This window comes from Kryptolebias marmoratus, linkage group LG12 (assembly GCF_001649575.2).
Source record: "Kryptolebias marmoratus isolate JLee-2015 linkage group LG12, ASM164957v2, whole genome shotgun sequence".
Lineage (NCBI taxonomy): Eukaryota > Metazoa > Chordata > Actinopteri > Cyprinodontiformes > Rivulidae > Kryptolebias > Kryptolebias marmoratus.
Genome location: NC_051441.1, coordinates 16,897,191 through 16,916,623, shown reverse-complemented (window position 1 = coordinate 16,916,623; position 19,433 = coordinate 16,897,191). Strand labels below are relative to the sequence as shown.

Genomic DNA, 19,433 nt, shown 5'->3' with positions numbered 1-19,433 from the left:
ATTAATAATTCAGATGTGTTGCTCACCTTGTTTATTGATTTTTTTTTTTTTTCAAATATGGGCATTTAAACAAGTCTGTTTCAATTATTATAATAAATCTGATTTTTATGAGATTTAATGATATGTGAGAAGGGGTGGGCATTTATGAGCTGCAGCTTCAGCCTTCACCCTTTTTCAGACTGCTTGTATTTTATATTCCTTCTGGATTTTGTTAATCAGCACATTTGGTTTTTCTCTTCTTTGTTAGAGATAAGTCATTACAAAATCTATTTGGTTCTTGATAAAAATGATCAATTTCAACCTGAAGCATTTATTTACAGCAGTGTTTTATTTGCAGCTACTTTACTTAGAGCAACTATGTTCAGTGGGGGAAAAAAAAGAAAACTCAGTAGCAGTCCAAAAATAGGATGTAACCTCTTTTCGAGTCCTTGTTTTTTGAAACTCTGCATAAGGTTTGTACTGAAAATAGATGCTAGGATAAATAGTTCACTACTGACTGTTTGGGCAGCACAAACAAGTCTCACAACATCTACAAAGCTACATGTTTAATGGTGACAATTTACAGACAGATCTGATAACGTCCACCCCGTTTGACAAACCAATAACGTAACTTAAAGCAATTTACAGTCCAACATAAATTGGGTGTAATGATTCCAATAACATATTCTGCCCCGAAACTAAACAAGCCAGTAAAACCAGCAACAATCTACTGGGTTCTACAAGAACTGGAAGAACCAAAGAGATGTGATACTGTAGTTCCTTTCTGCATCTGTATAACACATCAGGTACTTCTGCAAACAAGACATTTGGATTAAATCACACAGTGGGGAGCAGAAACTGAGAAACACAATCGTCCCGTTCGAATCTAAGTATAAGAGAGACGCGATGATGTCACTGAACATCGTGGGTGTAAGGCTTTAAATGTCTTCATGACAGGGTTGGGTTTTCAATCATTCTGTCATCTTTTTCTAAAAACTGCAGGAAACTGCAACGTCAAAATAGAAGAAAAAAAAAAAAGATGAACCCACTTTCCCTCCACTACACTGATTTACAGCACTCAACACTTCATCTGGTCCGTTTCTGAGAAAATAAACCGTTGTTAACACAAACCTGAAAACAAAGATGTTATTCATCCACAGGTTTCTATTCCCAGTTTTTGAAATGTGTAAAAAAAAGAAACTGTTTCATGAGATTATGGGCCGCCCGCCGTTAACAGGAAACACTGAGAACGCTGTTAAACAAAATAACTCATTTTTGTTTTAGCTAGATTTTGATGCGAAAGGCCGTGGTCTGTGAGCTGGGGGCCTCGGTGGTGGAGGTGGACTGCGCGGTGGACTTGAACAGAGCCTTGAGGATGGTCTGGGGGTCCACTTCTGGCGTGGGCTGAGAGGAGGCTCGCTGGCCGGCGCCACGGGACAAAGACGGCGGCAGGCCATCTTTCTTCGCGCTGCTGCCTGCGCCCGGCGTGTCACTAAGTCTCCTGGAGGGAAACGATTACCACCGACTCTTATATTGAACAATTCAAAGATTTACAGAAGCTTTAAGTGGAATAAAATGGCAGAAGTTGCTATAAATCATCACATTTTGTAATGCGCTGCAGGTGAACTGCTCCTTCCTGCGTCTCACTGAGCAGCGGTTTTCTCTTCAAACGGCAGAATGTGTGACATTCTGTATCGAATAAGTATGACGGAGAACACCTATATATCACCGTTTATTACGCAGTTAAATGTTTGCAGGACAGGATTTTCTGCTCCTTATGTGAACTCAAACCGAATCTTAAAAAGATGGATTTCTTCTCTGACAGACTCAGTGTCACCAGAATTTCATAAATTATCTGATTAGTCAGACTATTTTGTTTAACTTTAATTTGCAAAGCAGGTTGAAAGCAACTAACATGCATCCTAAAATCAAACGGTACGAGCTAAGTATTCTGATTTTACAAACCACATCTGTTTCTTTTAAAATCATTCAGACTTTTTGTCTGTGCAGATGTCTGTGTTTAAAATCCTCGCCCCGTTTCTTTTATCTCATCCCTTCCTGCTGAGCTGTGTATCTTTTTGCCACAGCGTCTCCACCAATATTAGCATGATGCTGGAGGTGCATTCTTTTGGTATTTAATATAAAACCCTTTTCTTTGGTTTTCTTCCTGGCAGTTAAACATAGCTTTTTATGCTAACTGTGCGAGTTTACTTAAACAGTGCGGTCGGAAAATAACTAATTATTGATAGCTTTTTATTATAATTTTGAGTATGTTAAAAGCTCTTGATTATGTCTTGATGTCACTGATTTGATGCAGAATCATTAAAGTGCATGGAGATGCATCTAAGAATTAGGAAATTTCCACAGCTTTAGAAAGTATTTGAAAAATGAGCAACTCTACGTAAAGAATAAACTACAGATGAACTTAATGAAGGTACTGAGTCTGATTGGAAAACTTACAGTAGAATAGGCTGATCAGAAGTGATGACGTTTCCCTGAATATGAAGGTTGCACTTCATGGGTTGGCCTGTGGGTAGACGAGAAGAGAGTAAAGAAAAACACAGTTATTCTGAAAACAACACAACAGTGATCTACGAGCTGTAAGACACCCCAAGAGTCATGTGATGTGTGCAACTTTGCCAAAGGCACTAACCATCTAAGCAGCGATTGTTGTACTTCCTGTAAGCGCTGACAGCATCTTCTTTACGGACAAAGACCACTTCAGCTACGCCCACCTTCACCAGCCTCGCTCGCTTCAAAGCTCCGCACACACAGAACAGTTCCTGCGAACAAACGGTGAGAACAACCCCGCTGAGTCCACACAGCACTCGGGACATCAGAGAATAAAGAAAACAGAAGACTGTTAAAGGTAAACAGCGTGATGTTCTCACCACTATGTCCTCCTCAGTGACCCGGGGATGAAGGTTGTTCACCGTTATTTTAGTTCCCTCTAACGGACTAAAAGTAGGCTGAAAAAAATAATAAAAAATCCATAAAAATTTTTTTTTTTTATTTCTGAGTGTGCAAACGTACTCCACGGATGGAGAATAAAGTGGGTTTTTAAAGTGTTTTACTTGACACATAATTTTAAGAATTTATGAATGAATTTATGAATTCTTTAAATGTTTGAAATGAAATCACTGTTTATCTCCACAGCATTAAGATGTGCTGTGGGTCATCGATGTTTTCAAAGAGTAAAGGGGTCAAACGTATGAGAGGACAAAGTTAGCTGACAATAAAAGGCTGGTTTCTACTCTCTGTGTTACAATAAATCAGCAGGAAATACAAAACCACCACAAACTAAATTGACTCTCTGAAGTTTTACAGGTTGCCTGGTTGCTACATTTTCCAGTAAATACATGTTTGAGGAAATCTTTGGACCAGAATACAGGACCGTGCTCAGTAAAGTAACACTGTGAGGAGCCGGTGTTGTGTTGAGTTTTGCTCCTCCATCAAGATCTGATGCCTCCAGCAGGTTTGTTTAATTTATCCCTTAATTTTTGTTTTAAGGAAAAAGCCAAGAGAAGATCTGGAACCCTGTTTGTCCTTTTCATGTCCACTGTAACAGGGGAAACGCATCCTGGTGGCTGAAAATTTACTATACTAAGACAAATGGGGGAGCAGATCTCAACACAACACCTGCATGTGTTAATTGTCTAAGTTACGTTAATAGCTAAACAAACTACATTTAAAGAACCATATATAATACATAATTAAAATACAAATGGCAGCCCTAAATCAAGGTAAGAATTCATGTTGACTTAAAGCTGGAAGGATCACCTGAGGTGGAGTAGGAGCTGCTGCTGCTGCTGCACTGGCTTCTGCGGTACTTTGCTGAAGAGTCCTGGAGACCGGCTGTAACGCCGCAGCAGCAGAGGAGCGGGGCGCAGCTGTGTTGGCGTTGGGCCGAGTGGGGGCCACGGGGACGGGGGGGCGTGGGGCTGTGTAGGCATCATTTTTAACCACCTTGGTGATCGGGGCTGTCATGGAAAATATAGAGCCGGCTGCGCTGGACTGTATGAAATTAATGGAAACACTTATTGTAGAGCACATAAAAATACATAAAGCCTTAAAGAAAAACAAAAAACTGAATTAAAGACTTTAGGTGACCAGTCAAACGCCCTTCTTACCCGGGATTGTAGCATTGTGTTGGCAGTTGTGATCTTGATTTGTTTGCTGGGGATGTCGTCAAGTTCATTTAAGGCAGGCTGAGCGAGACAAAATAATCTGTTAAGTAGCATATTTACCCTCCTAATATTTAACAGAAAAATTATCTTTTCATCTTGGATACAGAAAAGAAAAACAGCTGTACCTGCGCAGCTGCACGTATTCCACCTAATGTACCCACTGGATGTTGCTGTAAACAGATATAAAACACCATTTATTAAACGGACTTGCCTGTATGCTTTCACATTTCATTTAGTTTACATAAGTGCACAGTGATCTAAGCTACAAAAGAGCCTCCTTTTCCCCACCTGTATGGTCTTTGTAATTTTTAAAGGTGGAGCAGCAGCCGCTTGTGTTTGCGTTCCTCCAATGCTCCTCTTGAGGCTCAGCCTATCCCGAGCATCCATCACTCTCATATTAGTGCTCAGCTGTGGTGTTGTGCCGGCCCTTGAACTCAGTCCTTGTACACCGGGGGTGAAATGCCTAGTGTTTGGACCAACCAGATTGTTGTTGGTGTTGATCTGTATCTGCGGCACAAGTGTCTTGCTCTGCAGCTGTTGCGCTATCGCTGCCTTTAGTGTGGTCTGCGCGGGGGCGCTGAACTGCCCCTGCTTCCTCGAGTTGATCGTCTGCCGAGCATCTTGTACCGTTCCTGCTCCTCCTCCTCCCCTGCCACGGATTTTGAACCGGGCGTCTCTCTGAACCAGCTTTTCTCTAGCATCTTTTACTTGAAAACCTGTGGAGATGTAGGAATAAGCTCAAGTGCAAAACGCTCAACACGCTCTGATCTTTTGGACTTGGAGCTAAGACCTTACCTGTTCCTCCTCCGAGGCGTTGTCTTACATCATTAACACCAATTTTCTGCCGGGCGTCAAAGCTTTTGCCATCCACTCCTCCACCGCGTCCAAACATGGGGCTAAGAGAAAGAAGGAGTTTTTAAACCTTCAATAACACCATAACATGCTATGGTCATGTAAAAAATTCCATAACACTATAAAAATTTCTATAATTTCAACACTGTTATTTTATAACATGTATCATAACACAGAAGATATACATTTTTAGAGGCACCCGAACAGTGTTTTACTATTGAAATAATTTCACTCATTTACAAAAAAATGCCGTGATTGCAGCACGGATCAAAAAACAGATTCTGACATTATACCTGTGCTGTTTAAAGCAAAGCTTCCAGCAGCATTTCTCCTTAAGTACGAGCTGAAACTGACTTTTACGCCAGCGTAAATATAAGCTTTAGCTAACGTTTTAGCTAAGCGTCAAGGAAAACGCAGAGCAAACCCATCTATCGCTGTAGATATGCGCATTTCTTTCAATAAACCACTAGAGCATAATGGGGTTAGACAATTGCATTTTATATTCATATTTTTTCAAATGAAGGGTTGCATTCTTTCAGGCCTGCAGCTAATGGCCATTGCTTAGCCTAGCTTTGGGGGTTTCTGCAAGCTATGTTAGCTAGCCGCTGGCACCTAGCCTCCGGAATCCTACTAGCTCCGAACAGTTTCAGTTCATCGTTATTCGTCCAGAAATCATACTAAAAGCTGCTAAGTTTTATTATAAGTAATTATTCACTAGTACAGTAGCAGTTTCATGTACCGTTTGATTGGAGTCTTAAGGTTAATTCCGCGCCGTCGGATCACTTCATCCAAAGAGACGTCTGCCATTTTCTCACAAACTTTTCCAACTGCGCATGCGCACTGTCAAAGGGGATGAAGAAAACTATGGAAACTGATTTAGGCCAAAAATAGAAAAAGCGTCTGTAGGGAATTAGATGTTTCTTTTCTTAATTTTATTGGGGTTTTTTCTTTGTTTTAACGCGGACTTGAAAAGTAGGAAAGGTAGGGTTTGTCCCTTTTAGCCCACACGAAGAGAAATTAAGGGCAGAAGGACAACTGAATTAACTACTGATCAATTCGCTCATCGCTTATTTATTACCCATGAGCCTTTGCGTCATTGCTTTCAGAAATGCAAGGATTTTCGTCAACCTTTGGGCTTTAGGCCTATTTAAACATTTTCATCTTGTATATCATCACTTTGTGCATCTTAAATTGTTGGTGTAAATCCATTTAAATGACTACCGACACCTTTAACACGGCACCCTAACAGAGGATGCCATGGTGTTGTGACTATGCCAGACATCAGCCATCGTTTCTTCATGCCTTAAACTGATGAGTAAGGAAAATAACGATGCGGGGTGACGCCCGTATCCTCGTTCATAATACGAGAGGAATTTTTGACGGGGCACAGGTCTGCTCGCTGAGGTGACTTGCCTACTTCGCGAGATGCCTCGTGGGTCCAGGACCTGCCCTAATCCCCAAATATGTGTGAAAAACAAAATAAATACAAACTGACTTAGAAGTTAGCCAGGTAAAGTGCATATTGTCACAGAGTTATCTTGAGGATACAGCTGTAAGTACTAAACAATGAGTCAAGTGGCTCGCCTCGTACGTCATAACAAAAAACTCAAACTCCCAGAATGCAGTGGGGCAGAGGTAGGAACAATGACGTCACTGGCCAGGATGCTTTAGAAGCTGCGTCTCCTCGCTGCCTGTCTCGAAGAGAAATGGCTGCAGCTCTGTCCCGTGCCCTCAAACTGCCCGGTAAGATGCTCTACAATTATTCCTCTTTTTTTTAAAAAAAGAAAAAATGCACAAACAAACCGAGAAAAGCTACTATTCTGTTAACTACAGGTAGCTTTCGACATTGCTCATCTTTCATTTCAGCTCAGTAATAATATCAGCTGATTCGTTCCATTCATTTGGTTTGTTGTGATTATTTACTAACATTTCTGCCATTTTTTCCGGCTTTAACAGCATGATTTTAAGACGTTTTATAGAGGATGGATATACATTTCTCTGAATGTAGCCCAGCAGACAGTGTTGTGGTCTAACCTTAAGATAATCTATGCTAATGTTTATCCAACCGAGCTGCAGGGTTAATATGGAAACAGAAAATAACATATTGCAGCTTTTTTTGCTGGACCTCAACATTCAGACCCGACAGGATAGTCAGGTTTGGTTTGGAAAGTCTACTAGTCATTTTAAAAAAGGGGATGGTCGCATATATTTACAAGGTTCACTGAGGTCCTTTAGGTCAAAATGAGCTACAGTACTGTCAATGCAAATAATAATGTGCCTAATAATAACCATAGAGAGTTGTATTGTCAGCTAGGAAGGAGTGCAGAATAAAAGGGAAATTCCAACCTCAGGGTGCTGCAAAAAAGATACATGGAAATTAAATAATAGTAATAATAATAAGACACAAATAAGGTCAAAACAACCCTAAAAAACACAACTAAGACTGCTCAAGACACAAAAAGCGGATAGTTTTCTGCAGTCTCAAATGGAAGGGGGCTGGATAAAGATCCACAGACTTCAGGATTTTTTAATGATCATCTTCAGGCGTTCAATATCTACAACCAGCTTTATTTGGCAAACTCAGAAACCTGGTACCAAAGAGATCCCAGGTCACCGTCAGACGCTGACCCAGGCTAAATCGATCCAGGATGTAACATTAAGGACAAAGTTAGAGGCCGTTTAATCTGAAGCAGTTGGGATATCTGCGTGTCACTGCTGGTGTTTAGGGCCTGTCAGAAACTGAGATAACCCGCTGTTCCCCTCGGGCTATTGTAACTGAACACTGAACGGACAAAAAAAGCTTTAAAAGGTTTGAAAGAGAATGTGCTTGTTTAAATATTTCAGTAGCTGCCAAATGCCTTTCCTTCTAATTTGTCAAAACCCTCAGGAAAGCTGAACCTGCTTGACTTTTTGTGACTTTTTTTTTTTTTTTTTTACCAAACTAGCAAAGTTCAGGTCTTGCTTTGTAAAAACGGATGCGCAGATTCTTATTTTTATTTATTTATTTATTTTTAAAAAAAGGTATTTGATGCCGTCAACCAGTGTGCTTTCATATGAACGAACGCATTTAAAATGTTCCATGGAAAATGCGTATTTGTTTGATGCGTTTAGGTTGACGGGTACAAATCACAGAAGACCTTTTATCCTGCCATTATTTCTGTCACCATTATATGTGGTTTGCATCTCCTGCAGCTGTAGAAAAACCCACTCAATTAAGAAAAATCCATCAGAATGAGCAGCTGGATCAGAAATGGCGTGTTTTGGCTTTTGCTTGCAGTAAATATAACCAAAAAAATGGAAAACATTTCCACATATTGGTATTTTGTCAACAAGTGGAAAAACCCAACCCTCCTTAGAGATTTATCACTCAGGCATACTTCACAGTAGACATAGGAAGGTGGACTTTATGTGAGTGAGCTGGTGTTTTTGTTCTCTTTTATTGTTTTTACACAGTTTCATTTTAAGTTGAATAAATCTTTGCAGGTTTTAACCACAGATGTTCAGCTCAGGAGTGCCATGTCATGCACTGACACCTTTGAGCCGTCTAAGCTTTCAAAAAAAGGCTTTTTTTGCGAACTCTTTGGACTTCCGCACATTTTGCACAAACCTATGTAGTTTAAACATCAAAACAAACGAGGGCGTATTTGTCTTCTTTCAACCCGTGTGCCTCCCACTGTTTTCTCTCAGAATGTAGAGAGTGCACATCCAAACTCTCATCGACTTCCACTGAAGAGTCTTCTTTTCAAAACTGGAAGTGAAGAATTGTTTTACCTGGTCAAGCTTTGCACATAAAACACTGTAGACAGATAAAAAACACGTGGAGCCACCATATGCTACTGCCCCTCATGCACCAAAGGATTGCTGGGTTAAAAACAACTCATTTTGTACTTTGGGGAGTTTTAACTCAGTTTGACCCAACATAATAGGTTAAGTTTTTAACTAAAAAATAGGTTAAAAGGTGAATTTGCGTAGAGAGTTTATTGGAAGGGGTTTCCAAGGCCGAGCAGCTGCGTCCAAGCCTTCCATCAGTGGAGTAAAACACGACGCTACTGGACTCCAGAGCAGTGGAGACGTATCCTCTGGAGGGACAAATCATGCCTCTCTGTCTGACAATCCAATGGATGAGTCTGGGTTTGGCTGCTGCCAGGAGAACAATATTTGTCTGACTGTATTGTGTTTGGTGGAGGGAGGATCATGGTGTGGGCTTGTTTTTCAGAAGTTGGGCTCGGCCGCTTAGTTCCAGTGAAATCAAGTCTTATTGCTTCAGCGTACCAAGATATTTTGGACAATTTCATGCTCCCAACTTTATAGGAACAGTTTGGGGATGGCCCCTTCCTGTGCCAGGATGGCTGAGCACCAGCGCACAAAGCAAGGTCCATAAAGACATGGATGAGAGAGTTTGGTGAGGAAGAACTTGACCGGCCTGCACAGAGTCCTGACCTCAGCCTGACAGAACACCTTTGGGATGAATTAGAGCAGAGACTGAGAAACAGGCCTTCTGTCCAACATCAAGCTCTGACCTCACAGATCAGCTTCTGGTAAAATGGTCCAAAACGCCCTGTAAACACTCCTAAACCTGTGGAAAACCTACACAGAAGAGTTAAAGCTGTTATAGCTTCAAAGAGTGGGCCAACATCAGATTAAACTCTATGGATCAAGAATGGGAGGTCACTCAAGTTCATATGTGAAGGGAGGCGAGCGAATACTTTTGGCAACATAGTGTAGCTTTCAGGGGATGTTAATTGAATCAAAGTGTTGTTAAACAAAAAGGTAATTGACCCAAACTACTAATTTTCTATACTATGACTTTAACCTAAACACTCATTAGCTGCCTCTGTGTGTGTTTCAGGGAAGAAGGGCTCAGAGCTCGGGGACTACGACCCGCTCACCCAAGCAGACAGCGACGACGAGAGCGAGGAGGATGACCTCGTCCTCAACTACCCCAGAAACGGCCTCGGCAGGGACGGCTGCCTGGGCTCCTCGAAGCTGCGCGCTGGCAGGTCCGAGAGACTCAACGAGGCGCCAGACGATGAAGAGGAGGAGGAGGAGGAGGACGGCGACGACGACGACGAGTGGACGGATCGGCTCCCCGGCAAGTCCAGGCGGGACAGGGGCGAGCTGAAAGACGGCCAGTTCTGGAGCCACAGGGACCTGGGGGGCCGGGAGAAGATGGGGGAGGAGAGGGGCGCCGCGGGGATGTCCGGCGGCTCGGGGCTCGGGATGCACGGCGCCGAGGCGGAGAAGAAGAGGCTGAGGGCGAAGAACGTGGTGCGGAGCGCGTTCTTCCTGGTGCCTCTGGTCTGCGCCGCTCTGATCGTGCTGCTGTGCGTCTTCCTCATCCCATGCCAGAGAGGAGAGCTGGAAAAGAAGCTGCAGTGGGAGAAGGCCCTGGGAGTGGAAGTCGGTAAAGAGCCTCGCCGATAACCGTACAAAACACCTGGATCACATCCAAACACGTAGATTTACAGCTTACTGAGGTCCAGGTGAAACTATAAATGCTCATGAAGAGCTTTTATTGTTGACATGTACATAAAGTGAAGGGAGCTACTAATAATAACTCTTACATTACAAAGACTTACTGAGGAGCCTCGTTGTCTAGACTATAATGGCCGCCCTTATGTTAACATTTAGGAGCGCTTATACAGCCTAAACAGCGCCGTTAGCCTTCATCGAACAGCTCTGTGGTTCATTTCAGCACAAAACACAAAATATCTGCCTCTCCCTCTGAAAGGATTCCAACAGCAGGCTCTTCTTGGTCAATACAACAACCAGCACACCAAAAGTTGTTCAAACGGCTCACAGGTTTACAGGGTTGGGTTTCTGTTTAGGTGGGACGCAGCCTGCACTGACCTTGTGGGACGTCGACGGCGATTCGGTGGAGGACGTGCTTCTGGCCGTTACCGAGTGGACCAATGAGACGCACCCGAGTCAAAGGAACAAAAGTAAGTTGTTTCGACGCCTCGGATTGGTTAAAAACCGGAGGGCTGCAGGATAGATCCAAGGTCGGCGTGCGGCCGTGGACTAAACTCTCGTTCGGCTCAAGGTTTTTTACGTATCGGAGCATAATAAAAACTGTTTGGCCTCAAATCTAACATCGGGTGAAGAAAAACACAACAGATTCCATCGTGTCATTGTTTATTAAACATAAGTGAAGCCGAAATGGAAAAACTGAGTGAAAAGCTCCTTTTAGCAGCAGTAACTCTCAGCACTTGTCTCCTATAGGACTTTATCAGTCCCCCACATGGTTGTGGGGGAATTTAAGCCCACTCCTCTCTATAACATTCCTTAGTTCATTGATGTTTGCAGACATTTGTGTCTGCTCAGCTCTCTTAAGGTCCCACAGCGTTTAAATCCGCTCGATGTCTGAACTTTGACCGGACCGATGTAGCACTTTGATTCTTCTTCTGTCATCGATCCGGATGAGTTTTAGTTTTTAAAATTGCAATTTTGTATCTAAACTACTCATTTTCCCTCTTTGACCTCTTAGACATTTAGAACTGCTGCATGATTATAATCCCTTGTGCTCTCTTTTTTTTGTTTTAATCCCAGATTACAGCGCGGTGGCCGTGTCCGCCGTCAGCGGTCAGCTGCTGTGGAGGAAAGTCATGCCCGAGTCTGTGAAGTACATCCAGTGCGGTCTGAGGAACAGCACGCAGCCGTCGACCGTTTGCCTCCTCATCGGGTCGTCCATCCTCATGGCGGTCAACGGCACCACAGGTAGAGGACGGGGTAGTCCCAGAGAATAATCACTCATTAATAAAGGGAAGTAATTAGTCTACATGGTGTGCTATCTGCTCATTCGGATGTTTTACTCTTATTAAAAATAATAAAAGCTGCCACTGGTTATGATTCAGACCAGATGTAAGGCTTTAAACCAGCCGGTTGTGAGAGAAGTCTTCTTTTTTACTCTTTAGGGGAGCGATTGTGGACGGTCACGCTGAAGAACATTGAGTCTCAGGCAGTTTTACTCCCTGACATCGAGGGCGACTCAGTCCCAGACCTGCTCGTCGCCACTCTGCCTACTTATGAGGTGACGCTTCCTCCTCCTGTTTCCTACTCAAATAAAAACAACTTTACACTCTTCTTCTGAACAGCACCGTAGTGTGACTGTAAGATGGTACAGTATGAAGCTCTGAACTTTTTTTTTTTTTTCCGTATTCCATTTTAGTCTTTGGATTTGTACCTGATCATGATCTCTGGGCAGACGGGAGCGTTGCTCGGACGTCCCGTGTCTTCCAACCTCACAGGGCAGGGGAAGCTCATCGGGCCTTTGCTGCACGAGACGCAGCAAGGAGCCTTCTACATCCTGTTTGGACTAGGTGAAGGAGGAAAATCTAAAACTTCACTTCAGACTCGTCCTCCGCAGTCAGCACGTCACAGATAAAAGTCGCTACAAAGTTTTAACTCAGACTGAGCAGCTAATCCTGAAGCCCAGCGTAGTTAGTGGGACTTTAAAACAGATTTGTTTCCATTTTAAGCAGTTTTTTTTTTTTTTTTTACAACTCCTCGTGTTCACGTCTGCTCCCTCAGGTAACGTCCAGGCCATCTCTTTGCAAGACATCTACCTGTGCGCCTTTGGAGACATGGCCATCCCCCAGCCGCTTCGGAGGAAGGATAAGGTGTGGGAAGGACTCAATAAAACCAATTTCTCCAACGTCATACACATTCACAGGTACGCCTCAGTCCGCCAGCCCATTATCCACCCTCTTCTTTTTCTGTTTAATACCAAACTAACCAGCTGGTACAAATGAGACTAATTATTAACTACAAGTGAATCTTAAATGTTGGATTAAAGCTTGGTCTGAGCTAACATTTGTGTCTCTTTGATCTGCTAGGGTCAAAACATAAAACAGCATTTTTATGGACTGTATATCCCATGCAGTATCACAAGATCTGTTGGTATTTGTTGTTAATGACTCTCAGCTACTACCACATAAAACTTTAGCTCAATATCTGTAAAACTGACTGTGTTATAGCCATGTTTGTGTTGATTAAGGTCGATTTGGACTAACCACAAATATGAATGAGTTGTAAATGTGTGTCCAATGATTAATTTCTGAGTTTCATTAAAATCTGTCCAGTGGTTCATGAGATATTTTGCTAACAGACACGTTCAAAGGCATTCGCCCTTTTGTGGCTTTATCGCCGCGCTGATGCTCGAGCAAATCCAAATTTTCTACTTTTGTCTTTTTCTGAATCAGAGGATCTGAGAGCGTGGAGTTCTTGCTCCCTCTTGTGACCGACTGGGGGATCGACCGCAACAGCCTGGACACGGTCTCCAACCTGAACTCCATCAGGAGCGACTGGGTGCTGGTGTACGGCGCCAGCATGGTGTCTGTGGTCAGACAGCGGGACTTGCGCAAAGAGTGGGCGTTCAACCTGGCCCCCATTCACAGGTAAACGCCTCGACGTGAGAGAACTTTGGATTTTTGGAAAAGCTGAATATATCGTAAGAGAAAATGCAAAGTTCGCCTAAAATGCCGTTTTTTTAATTCTTCTTCTAGTCAGCCAGCTCTGGGACACTTCAATAATGATAGAATCCTTGATATTTTTGTTCAGCATTCAGAAAATGGCATCATGCAGGTAGAACACCCTTTTTTTATTTTTTAAAGTTAATACAGAAGCTCAGTTATTTCTTTTCTTGTTAGAATTAGGTTCTGGACTCACGGTTCCTTGATGCTCCTTTTCGTCTCTTAGGCAAAGATCATTAACGGGGCGAGCGGGAGCGTCCTCTGGGCGGCTGATTTTGTGTGTCCCTACCTTGTTTTGGAAACGTCTGCAATATCCACCTCAACCGGGCAGTCAGCTTTCTTGTTCTGGGCCAGCGATCCAATCAGAGCGCAGAGGAATGTTACCAGGACCACTGTGAGTCTGCCCGCCAAGAAGAAGAGAAGTTCTGTCTCTGAGGGAGGTTTTACTCCATTTAACTGTCCATGTGTCCGTTTAGACGGTGCCCGGCGTTGTGGCAGCGAGGCCCCTCATCAGAAGGCTCTTCCTGTTGCACCCTGCTTATCCCACAGTCCTGCTGGAGCTCAGCAACACAACGGATACCGCGGTCACATCTGCAGGTAGGGTCAACTCCTGCACCGCTGTCTGCTTCGAAGCCGGGGCTTGACCACTTTCTTCCTGACAGTAAGTTACCAGGAGCATCTGAAGGACGCCACCTACATCACCTTGTCATCCCGGCCCACGCCCGACTCCAAGCCCGGCGCGCGGATCGTGAAGAGCACCAGCGTCCGGGCGGCCATCAGCAGTGGTAGAATCGTCAGGCTGATGGAAAACGGCAAGACGGAGGGAGGCGCTAAACCTGGAAGCTTTGAGTTGAACACGTTCTTCAGGCGTCTCTACTTCAAGCGTCAGGTAAAACGGACAGATTGGGTCGTTTAAAAAACACACGAGGCGGGACTTTAGAAGCATTATTACTGTTCAGCCAGTCGTCTGCTGTTTCCACCGTGTTTTTTGATTCGCTATTCCTCCTGCAGTTCTTGAAAATAAATTAAACGGTCCTTGTTGATTTTTATTGACCTTCTGATAACTAAACCAGAGAAGAACTGCCAATAAAAACATAAAAGAAGATCTGCTACGGGAATCCGGATGTCCAAGCAAGGAGCGAGTACACATAAAAAAATTATTTTATTTTAGGAGCAACGATGCTTGAAAATAGAACATCATATCCTGCCTGTGTTTTACCCTTTTTATACATCAAAACGTCACATTTCATCAGCTTAGATTATTATGGCTTTAAGTCCCAAATTACTGTTGAGCTTCAGAGCAGAAAGATGATGGATGCTGCACTAATCTGAGAACTAAACCCTTTTTGTTTTGTATTTCTTTTAGTGATGAGTGTGGGGCGAGGAGCTGAGAGGAACAAACGATTCTGCACTACGGGGACACTTCCACTTCATTTTCAGCGGTTTACATGCTGTTACATTCACTCACCAAACCTTTCCATTTCTGTTAACAGCAAAAGATTTCTCTTACGTTGTCACATTTTTTTTTTGTACAGTAGAAATGCTTATTTAAACGACTGAATCTGCATTAAGAAGTTTGTTGTATTTATTTTCCTGAAGTTTATATTTGTTTCTGACAGTGAAGCGCAACAATATCCAAGAATGTGTGAATGCATTAATAAAATATTCTGCATATAAGTCTTCTGAGGTCACCGTTTTCATTCCTGCTGGTCACATGTTGTCATAAAGCTGCTAAGTTTATTTTTTTTATCAGCACTAAGAAAAGTAACGAAGAGAGTTTGTAAATATTTATTGCTGTACAGTTTTTATTGGTTTAAGGTTTTTTTCTTGTCTGACATGCTAGGGTTTTTCAGGGATTGTATGATTGAATATTGTTGTATTTTATTTAACTGTATGGTGGAATCCCATATAATGCAAGTAAATTGTTTCAAACACCTTCTTTTTCACTGTGTTGTTTGAACACAACCTGGAAAAGTAGGCGCTGTTCCGCCACATAACCGCCAGATGGCGCTGCTGCGGCCGTCATCGTGATAACGTTTAACCCGTGTTGCCAGATACACGATAATTGTCGTATTCATACAGTAGTTTTTTACGATATGCGATCATTTGAAAAAATGCCGAAATATACGATGATTTTGTTAGCTACGTGCACCGAAAGAAACCCTCATTTTTATTGACGTGAACACCAGAAATATCACCCGAAATGCCCCCCCCGTTGAGCCTCCGACGATAGTTTTTAAAGGGACAGTCCGATATTTCGTCATTTCCTATCTGGCAACCCGGCCCCCGCACCAGACGCTGTAAACATGGCTTCCGCCTTCTTCGGTCGCCTGGTCAGGCTGTCGGCCGTCAGGAACGCCCGCTCCTCCCCTCCGGGCCCCTCCTCGGGGTCGGGGAGGACCGTTACACCTAGCCGGGCGGCCGTGAGCTCCTCCACCGGCGCCATCCTACCCAAACCCAAGAAGGTGAGCTCGTCCGAGTCCTTAAATAAAATATGGCGTTCAGTGAAAGCCCAGTTGTGGCGTTTAGCGCGATAGAAGAAGAAATATGTGCGCGTTCAACTGAAGTCCATCTTAGGGCTATTGTGAGGTGGAAACTTGACACAAACTAACAGTTGTTTCTGGGAGCAGACCCCGTTCGGGCTGATCCGGATCGCCGTGGTCGTGGTTCCCTTCCTGTACGTGGGCACTCGGATCAGTAAGAACTTCGCGGCGCTGCTGGAGGAACACGACATCTTTGTTCCTGAGGACGACGACGATGACTGAGGAGTCCGAGGGGGGCTCCGGGATATCAGGTAACAACACCTGGGAAGGGGGTGGGGCTTAATTAAACCGGCACAGTGGGGTCATGCCTTTACCTGCACTCCGTTTTGTTGCTTTGCAACCAGGAAAAAAAGCCATCACTTAACAAAGAAATCAAAAGACACAACACTGTCCTGAGAACACCCCCCCTACAGTGAAGCACGGTGGTGTCAGCATCATGCTGCGGTGGTGTTCTGCAGCAGCAGGGACTGGGGAACTTGTCAGAGTTAAATGGAAAGATGGACGGAGCAGTAAAGAGACATTTTGAGTCTCTTAGGCATCACAGAGATCTATTCTGTTCTTCAGGATTAACTAAACATGACGTTAATCCCAAAGTGTTTTCACTGTGAGGAATTGTCCAGATCTATATCGGTTTTTAAACTCTTAATTTATGTTTTCTAATGCTAAATGTGTCTTTAACAGAATATTTAGCGTTAAATACCACAAACAGATTTGTGCAATAAAACTGTGTTTGTCAATTAAAGTGATTAAAATAGCATCAGAGACAACAAATATAGTTATAGACTGTTGCTCACATTAATGCTAATAGATTTAGCCTCTATCTCTGCTCACGTGAAACTAATTAAACCAGGATGCTCTGATGAGGCTTTCTTTTTTTAATCCTGGATCCCTCTTGTATTTCTCGCACCGTTAGCTCAAAACGCAGCTGTACACACAAGAAGTCTCTGCAGCCGTTTCCGAACCCGATCAAACGGTAACCTCTCTCTTCTTTTCTCCACAGATGATCCCGTTTTAATCACTGCCACCTGCAGGTGTGGATAAATCCGACCCTAGAGATCCCGCCGCTGTTTGCCATTCGCGTCTGTCTGAACCGGTTTCGCGGATTTCGCTGTTGTCGACAGAGATGGTGCCGTCACAAGCTCTTCGTGTTGTACTCTGTATTTGCATGCACTACGTCAGTCTTAATAAAAGGAATAACACCTAAATCCAACAGTCGGTGAGCTTCAGTGGGAATCGGTAGAGGCCCTTTTAAAATTCTTTTTAAAAGTCTTCCAGGCTTCATGTAGAGGACAGGCCTGCCCTACTGGAAACAAAATATGAAGAAATGTAGTCTGATGCAAAGTGAGTTTTGCAGACAAAGTAAATTAAAGGTCTCCCCTGCAGCTGCCACTTATAGACCTCTTTAACTGCTCTGATGTGAGAGCGTCTGCTTTGAAGAGAGTATACGGATATGTTGTCTTTGTTAAAGGTGTGTGGAAGGAAAAAAAACAGCATCATTAAAAATACAAAGTATGAATCTAAGTGAGCCTGAACAAATGACAGTTACCGTGAGAGTTAAAGTATATATTTACATCAAAGAGGAACATCTTTCACACTGGACATCCAAAAATGGGTCAGAGGTCAGCGAGCAGTTGCAAAGTTCATGGGTCGTGACCCTTGTAGAATTTGGACAGGAAGTCAGTCGGCTGAGGTTCTTCAGTCTCGTGGAAAAAACGCATCAAGTGGGTCTTCTGCTTCCAGACGTTGATCGTTTCCTCAAGTTCCATTTTACCCTGCAATCGAAGACAACTCAGTACGCTGTGGGACAACAAGGTCTGACGCCACTCTGACAAAACACTGGACATCTGCATTAAAACTCTACTACCAGGAGATCCAACAGAACCTGGATCGAGAACTTAGCAACAAAAAAACAACTGTCCCGAGAGTAAAAACAATCCAAGAGTTGGCACCAATCATTTCTAAATGATTGGTGGCAGGTTGTCGTTTACCTTAACAACGAGGAAGTCGATCACGCGAGGGTCGGTGACGTGCTTGTTCTTGTCAAACATCTCCCGCACTTTATCTCTTCCCTGTTGTGTGGAGATGTCCAGCTGAAACAGTGCCACTGCAGACAGACAGACAGGCAGGCAGAGTTACGCTTGGTTCATCACAGATTAACATTAACCTCATCCAAGAGATCACAGTCATCTTGAGCAAGGGAACAACAACAGCTGCAATTACCTGATAGTAAACCTATGGTTCAAGTAGTCAAGTAAAAGTAATATTGACCTAATAGTTTCTTTTCCTGCATATATAATTAAAATCAAGCTGGGCCATTCTTCTGTTTTGACTTAATGTCAACAAAAGACGTGACTGAGAAAGAACAACTTGATCAACAAATTATTATTATTATTAGTTGAAAATGTGGTTGAGTCTGAGAATATATTTGACAAAAAGCCGAACATAATGAGATTTCTAATTAATTTGAAAAGGCTTAATATAAATAACCAGCACGTACTGAGGACTCTTGGTCACAATATTAACAACAAAACTATACGTACAGTTCCCAAAACAGTAAATATTGTTTGTACCTCTGGAGACAAATACAAACATATTAGACACGAGTCAGTGCAGGTCATAGTTTAAGCTCTGAATGAATAATCTCGTAAAAACAACTAAAAAAAAAAAACGAAATTCGACGTTATTTGACAACCATTTTGATGCGTTCAATTATCCTATGTAAAATTGATAAACAAACCCGCACTACAGAAGGTAACTGATACAGACATGATTACTGGTCATGGTTTCCTGTGTATTTACATCGATTAGACGCCAACATTTCTAACAAACACTAGGAAACATTCCGTCGGTGAATATTGCCCTGGCTATGTTTCTGTTTTCCAGCAGCTAACCTCAGCTAAGAGCTCCGGAGAGTCGACCTTGACGCTGGAGTCGCTTCTCAAACGCACCGTTCGGCGCCTCTTACCTGCGCTCGGCACCTCCCGGTACCAGGCTCGGTACAGCTCTCGGACCCGGCGCTTAGCCTCGTTCAAATCACGGCTAAATATGGGCTTTACTACTTTAGCAGCACCAGCTGCCGTGCGGGTCGCAGCCGTGGACGCCATGACTGCTGAAGCTGGAGCCGTTGAAGCACTTCCGGCTTGGGTAAAAGAAAAACAACCTCTGCTGCCCCCTAGTGGCCAAACAAACTCAACACTGGCAAAAAATGCAGAAAACCTACTTAACATTTAAAGCTGTTGCAGTGCATGCTTAAAATTGTTAAGCACTTTGGTGCAACAGTTGCACCAAAGTGCTTAACAATTTTAAGCATTTTTCTTATTTCTTGGAGTCAATTTGGAGAAAAACTTTATTGAACAGTATGTACTGCACACTGCTGCATTAGATTAAAATAGATTTAACTT

The 19,433-nt window shown here is 43.2% G+C and overlaps 4 protein-coding genes and 1 non-coding gene across 5 annotated transcripts; 3 read left to right on the top strand and 2 right to left on the bottom strand.

Moving 5' to 3' along the window:
* Positions 1-530: 530 nt before the first annotated feature.
* On the bottom strand, positions 531-5,870 carry poldip3 (polymerase (DNA-directed), delta interacting protein 3). The gene is made up of 10 exons (XM_017416618.3): positions 5,758-5,870; positions 4,962-5,062; positions 4,455-4,882; positions 4,292-4,336; positions 4,110-4,187; positions 3,760-3,993; positions 2,871-2,948; positions 2,633-2,762; positions 2,440-2,506; positions 531-1,480 (listed from the first exon to the last, which is right to left on the bottom strand). The coding sequence occupies exons 1-10, from the start codon at positions 5,823-5,825 to the stop codon at positions 1,264-1,266; spliced, it is 1,446 nt and encodes a 481-aa protein (XP_017272107.1). The 5' UTR covers positions 5,826-5,870; the 3' UTR covers positions 531-1,263.
* A 446-nt stretch (positions 5,871-6,316) lies between these two features.
* LOC112450534 lies at positions 6,317-6,470 on the top strand. The gene has a single exon (XR_003039183.1). It is a non-coding gene; the product is annotated as a U12 minor spliceosomal RNA (small nuclear RNA).
* A 96-nt stretch (positions 6,471-6,566) lies between these two features.
* fam234b (family with sequence similarity 234 member B) lies at positions 6,567-15,166 on the top strand. The gene is made up of 13 exons (XM_017416604.3): positions 6,567-6,761; positions 9,868-10,422; positions 10,847-10,960; positions 11,568-11,735; positions 11,933-12,048; positions 12,187-12,337; positions 12,549-12,690; positions 13,220-13,414; positions 13,523-13,601; positions 13,716-13,883; positions 13,966-14,086; positions 14,152-14,378; positions 14,856-15,166. Exons 1-13 carry the CDS (start codon positions 6,638-6,640, stop codon positions 14,856-14,858), a joined length of 2,163 nt encoding a protein of 720 aa, XP_017272093.1. The 5' UTR covers positions 6,567-6,637; the 3' UTR covers positions 14,859-15,166.
* Positions 15,167-15,759: 593 nt separating this feature from the next.
* On the top strand, positions 15,760-17,237 carry LOC108236165 (essential MCU regulator, mitochondrial). The gene is made up of 3 exons (XM_017416652.3): positions 15,760-15,954; positions 16,120-16,283; positions 17,033-17,237. The coding sequence occupies exons 1-2, from the start codon at positions 15,796-15,798 to the stop codon at positions 16,252-16,254; spliced, it is 294 nt and encodes a 97-aa protein (XP_017272141.1). The 5' UTR covers positions 15,760-15,795; the 3' UTR covers positions 16,255-16,283; positions 17,033-17,237.
* A 343-nt stretch (positions 17,238-17,580) lies between these two features.
* ndufa6 (NADH:ubiquinone oxidoreductase subunit A6) lies at positions 17,581-19,181 on the bottom strand. The gene is made up of 3 exons (XM_017416654.3): positions 18,998-19,181; positions 18,021-18,136; positions 17,581-17,804 (listed from the first exon to the last, which is right to left on the bottom strand). Exons 1-3 carry the CDS (start codon positions 19,134-19,136, stop codon positions 17,673-17,675), a joined length of 387 nt encoding a protein of 128 aa, XP_017272143.3. The 5' UTR covers positions 19,137-19,181; the 3' UTR covers positions 17,581-17,672.
* Between the last annotated feature and the right edge of the window lie 252 nt (positions 19,182-19,433).

What these genes read in the sequence shown, in the direction of transcription:
- poldip3 (XM_017416618.3), bottom strand. Translation starts at nt 5,825, where the DNA reads ATGGCAGACGTCTCTTTGGATGAAGTGATCCGACGGCGCGGAATTAAC. An exon ending in ACGCCTCGGAGGAGGAACAG is followed by an intron (nt 4,883 to 4,961) that starts GTAAGGTCTTAG and finishes ACATCTCCACAG; the next exon opens with GTTTTCAAGTAAAAGATGCT. An exon ending in CAACAATCGCTGCTTAGATG is followed by an intron (nt 2,507 to 2,632) that starts GTTAGTGCCTTT and finishes GTCTACCCACAG; the next exon opens with GCCAACCCATGAAGTGCAAC.
- fam234b (XM_017416604.3), top strand. Translation starts at nt 6,638, where the DNA reads ATGCAGTGGGGCAGAGGTAGGAACAATGACGTCACTGGCCAGGATGCT. An exon ending in CCGTGCCCTCAAACTGCCCG is followed by an intron (nt 6,762 to 9,867) that starts GTAAGATGCTCT and finishes TGTGTGTTTCAG; the next exon opens with GGAAGAAGGGCTCAGAGCTC. An exon ending in AACCTGGCCCCCATTCACAG is followed by an intron (nt 13,415 to 13,522) that starts GTAAACGCCTCG and finishes TTCTTCTTCTAG; the next exon opens with TCAGCCAGCTCTGGGACACT.
- LOC108236165 (XM_017416652.3), top strand. Translation starts at nt 15,796, where the DNA reads ATGGCTTCCGCCTTCTTCGGTCGCCTGGTCAGGCTGTCGGCCGTCAGG. An exon ending in TCCTACCCAAACCCAAGAAG is followed by an intron (nt 15,955 to 16,119) that starts GTGAGCTCGTCC and finishes TTCTGGGAGCAG; the next exon opens with ACCCCGTTCGGGCTGATCCG.
- ndufa6 (XM_017416654.3), bottom strand. Translation starts at nt 19,136, where the DNA reads ATGGCGTCCACGGCTGCGACCCGCACGGCAGCTGGTGCTGCTAAAGTA. An exon ending in CCGGGAGGTGCCGAGCGCAG is followed by an intron (nt 18,137 to 18,997) that starts GTAAGAGGCGCC and finishes GTCTGTCTGCAG; the next exon opens with TGGCACTGTTTCAGCTGGAC. An exon ending in TCGACTTCCTCGTTGTTAAG is followed by an intron (nt 17,805 to 18,020) that starts GTAAACGACAAC and finishes CTTCGATTGCAG; the next exon opens with GGTAAAATGGAACTTGAGGA.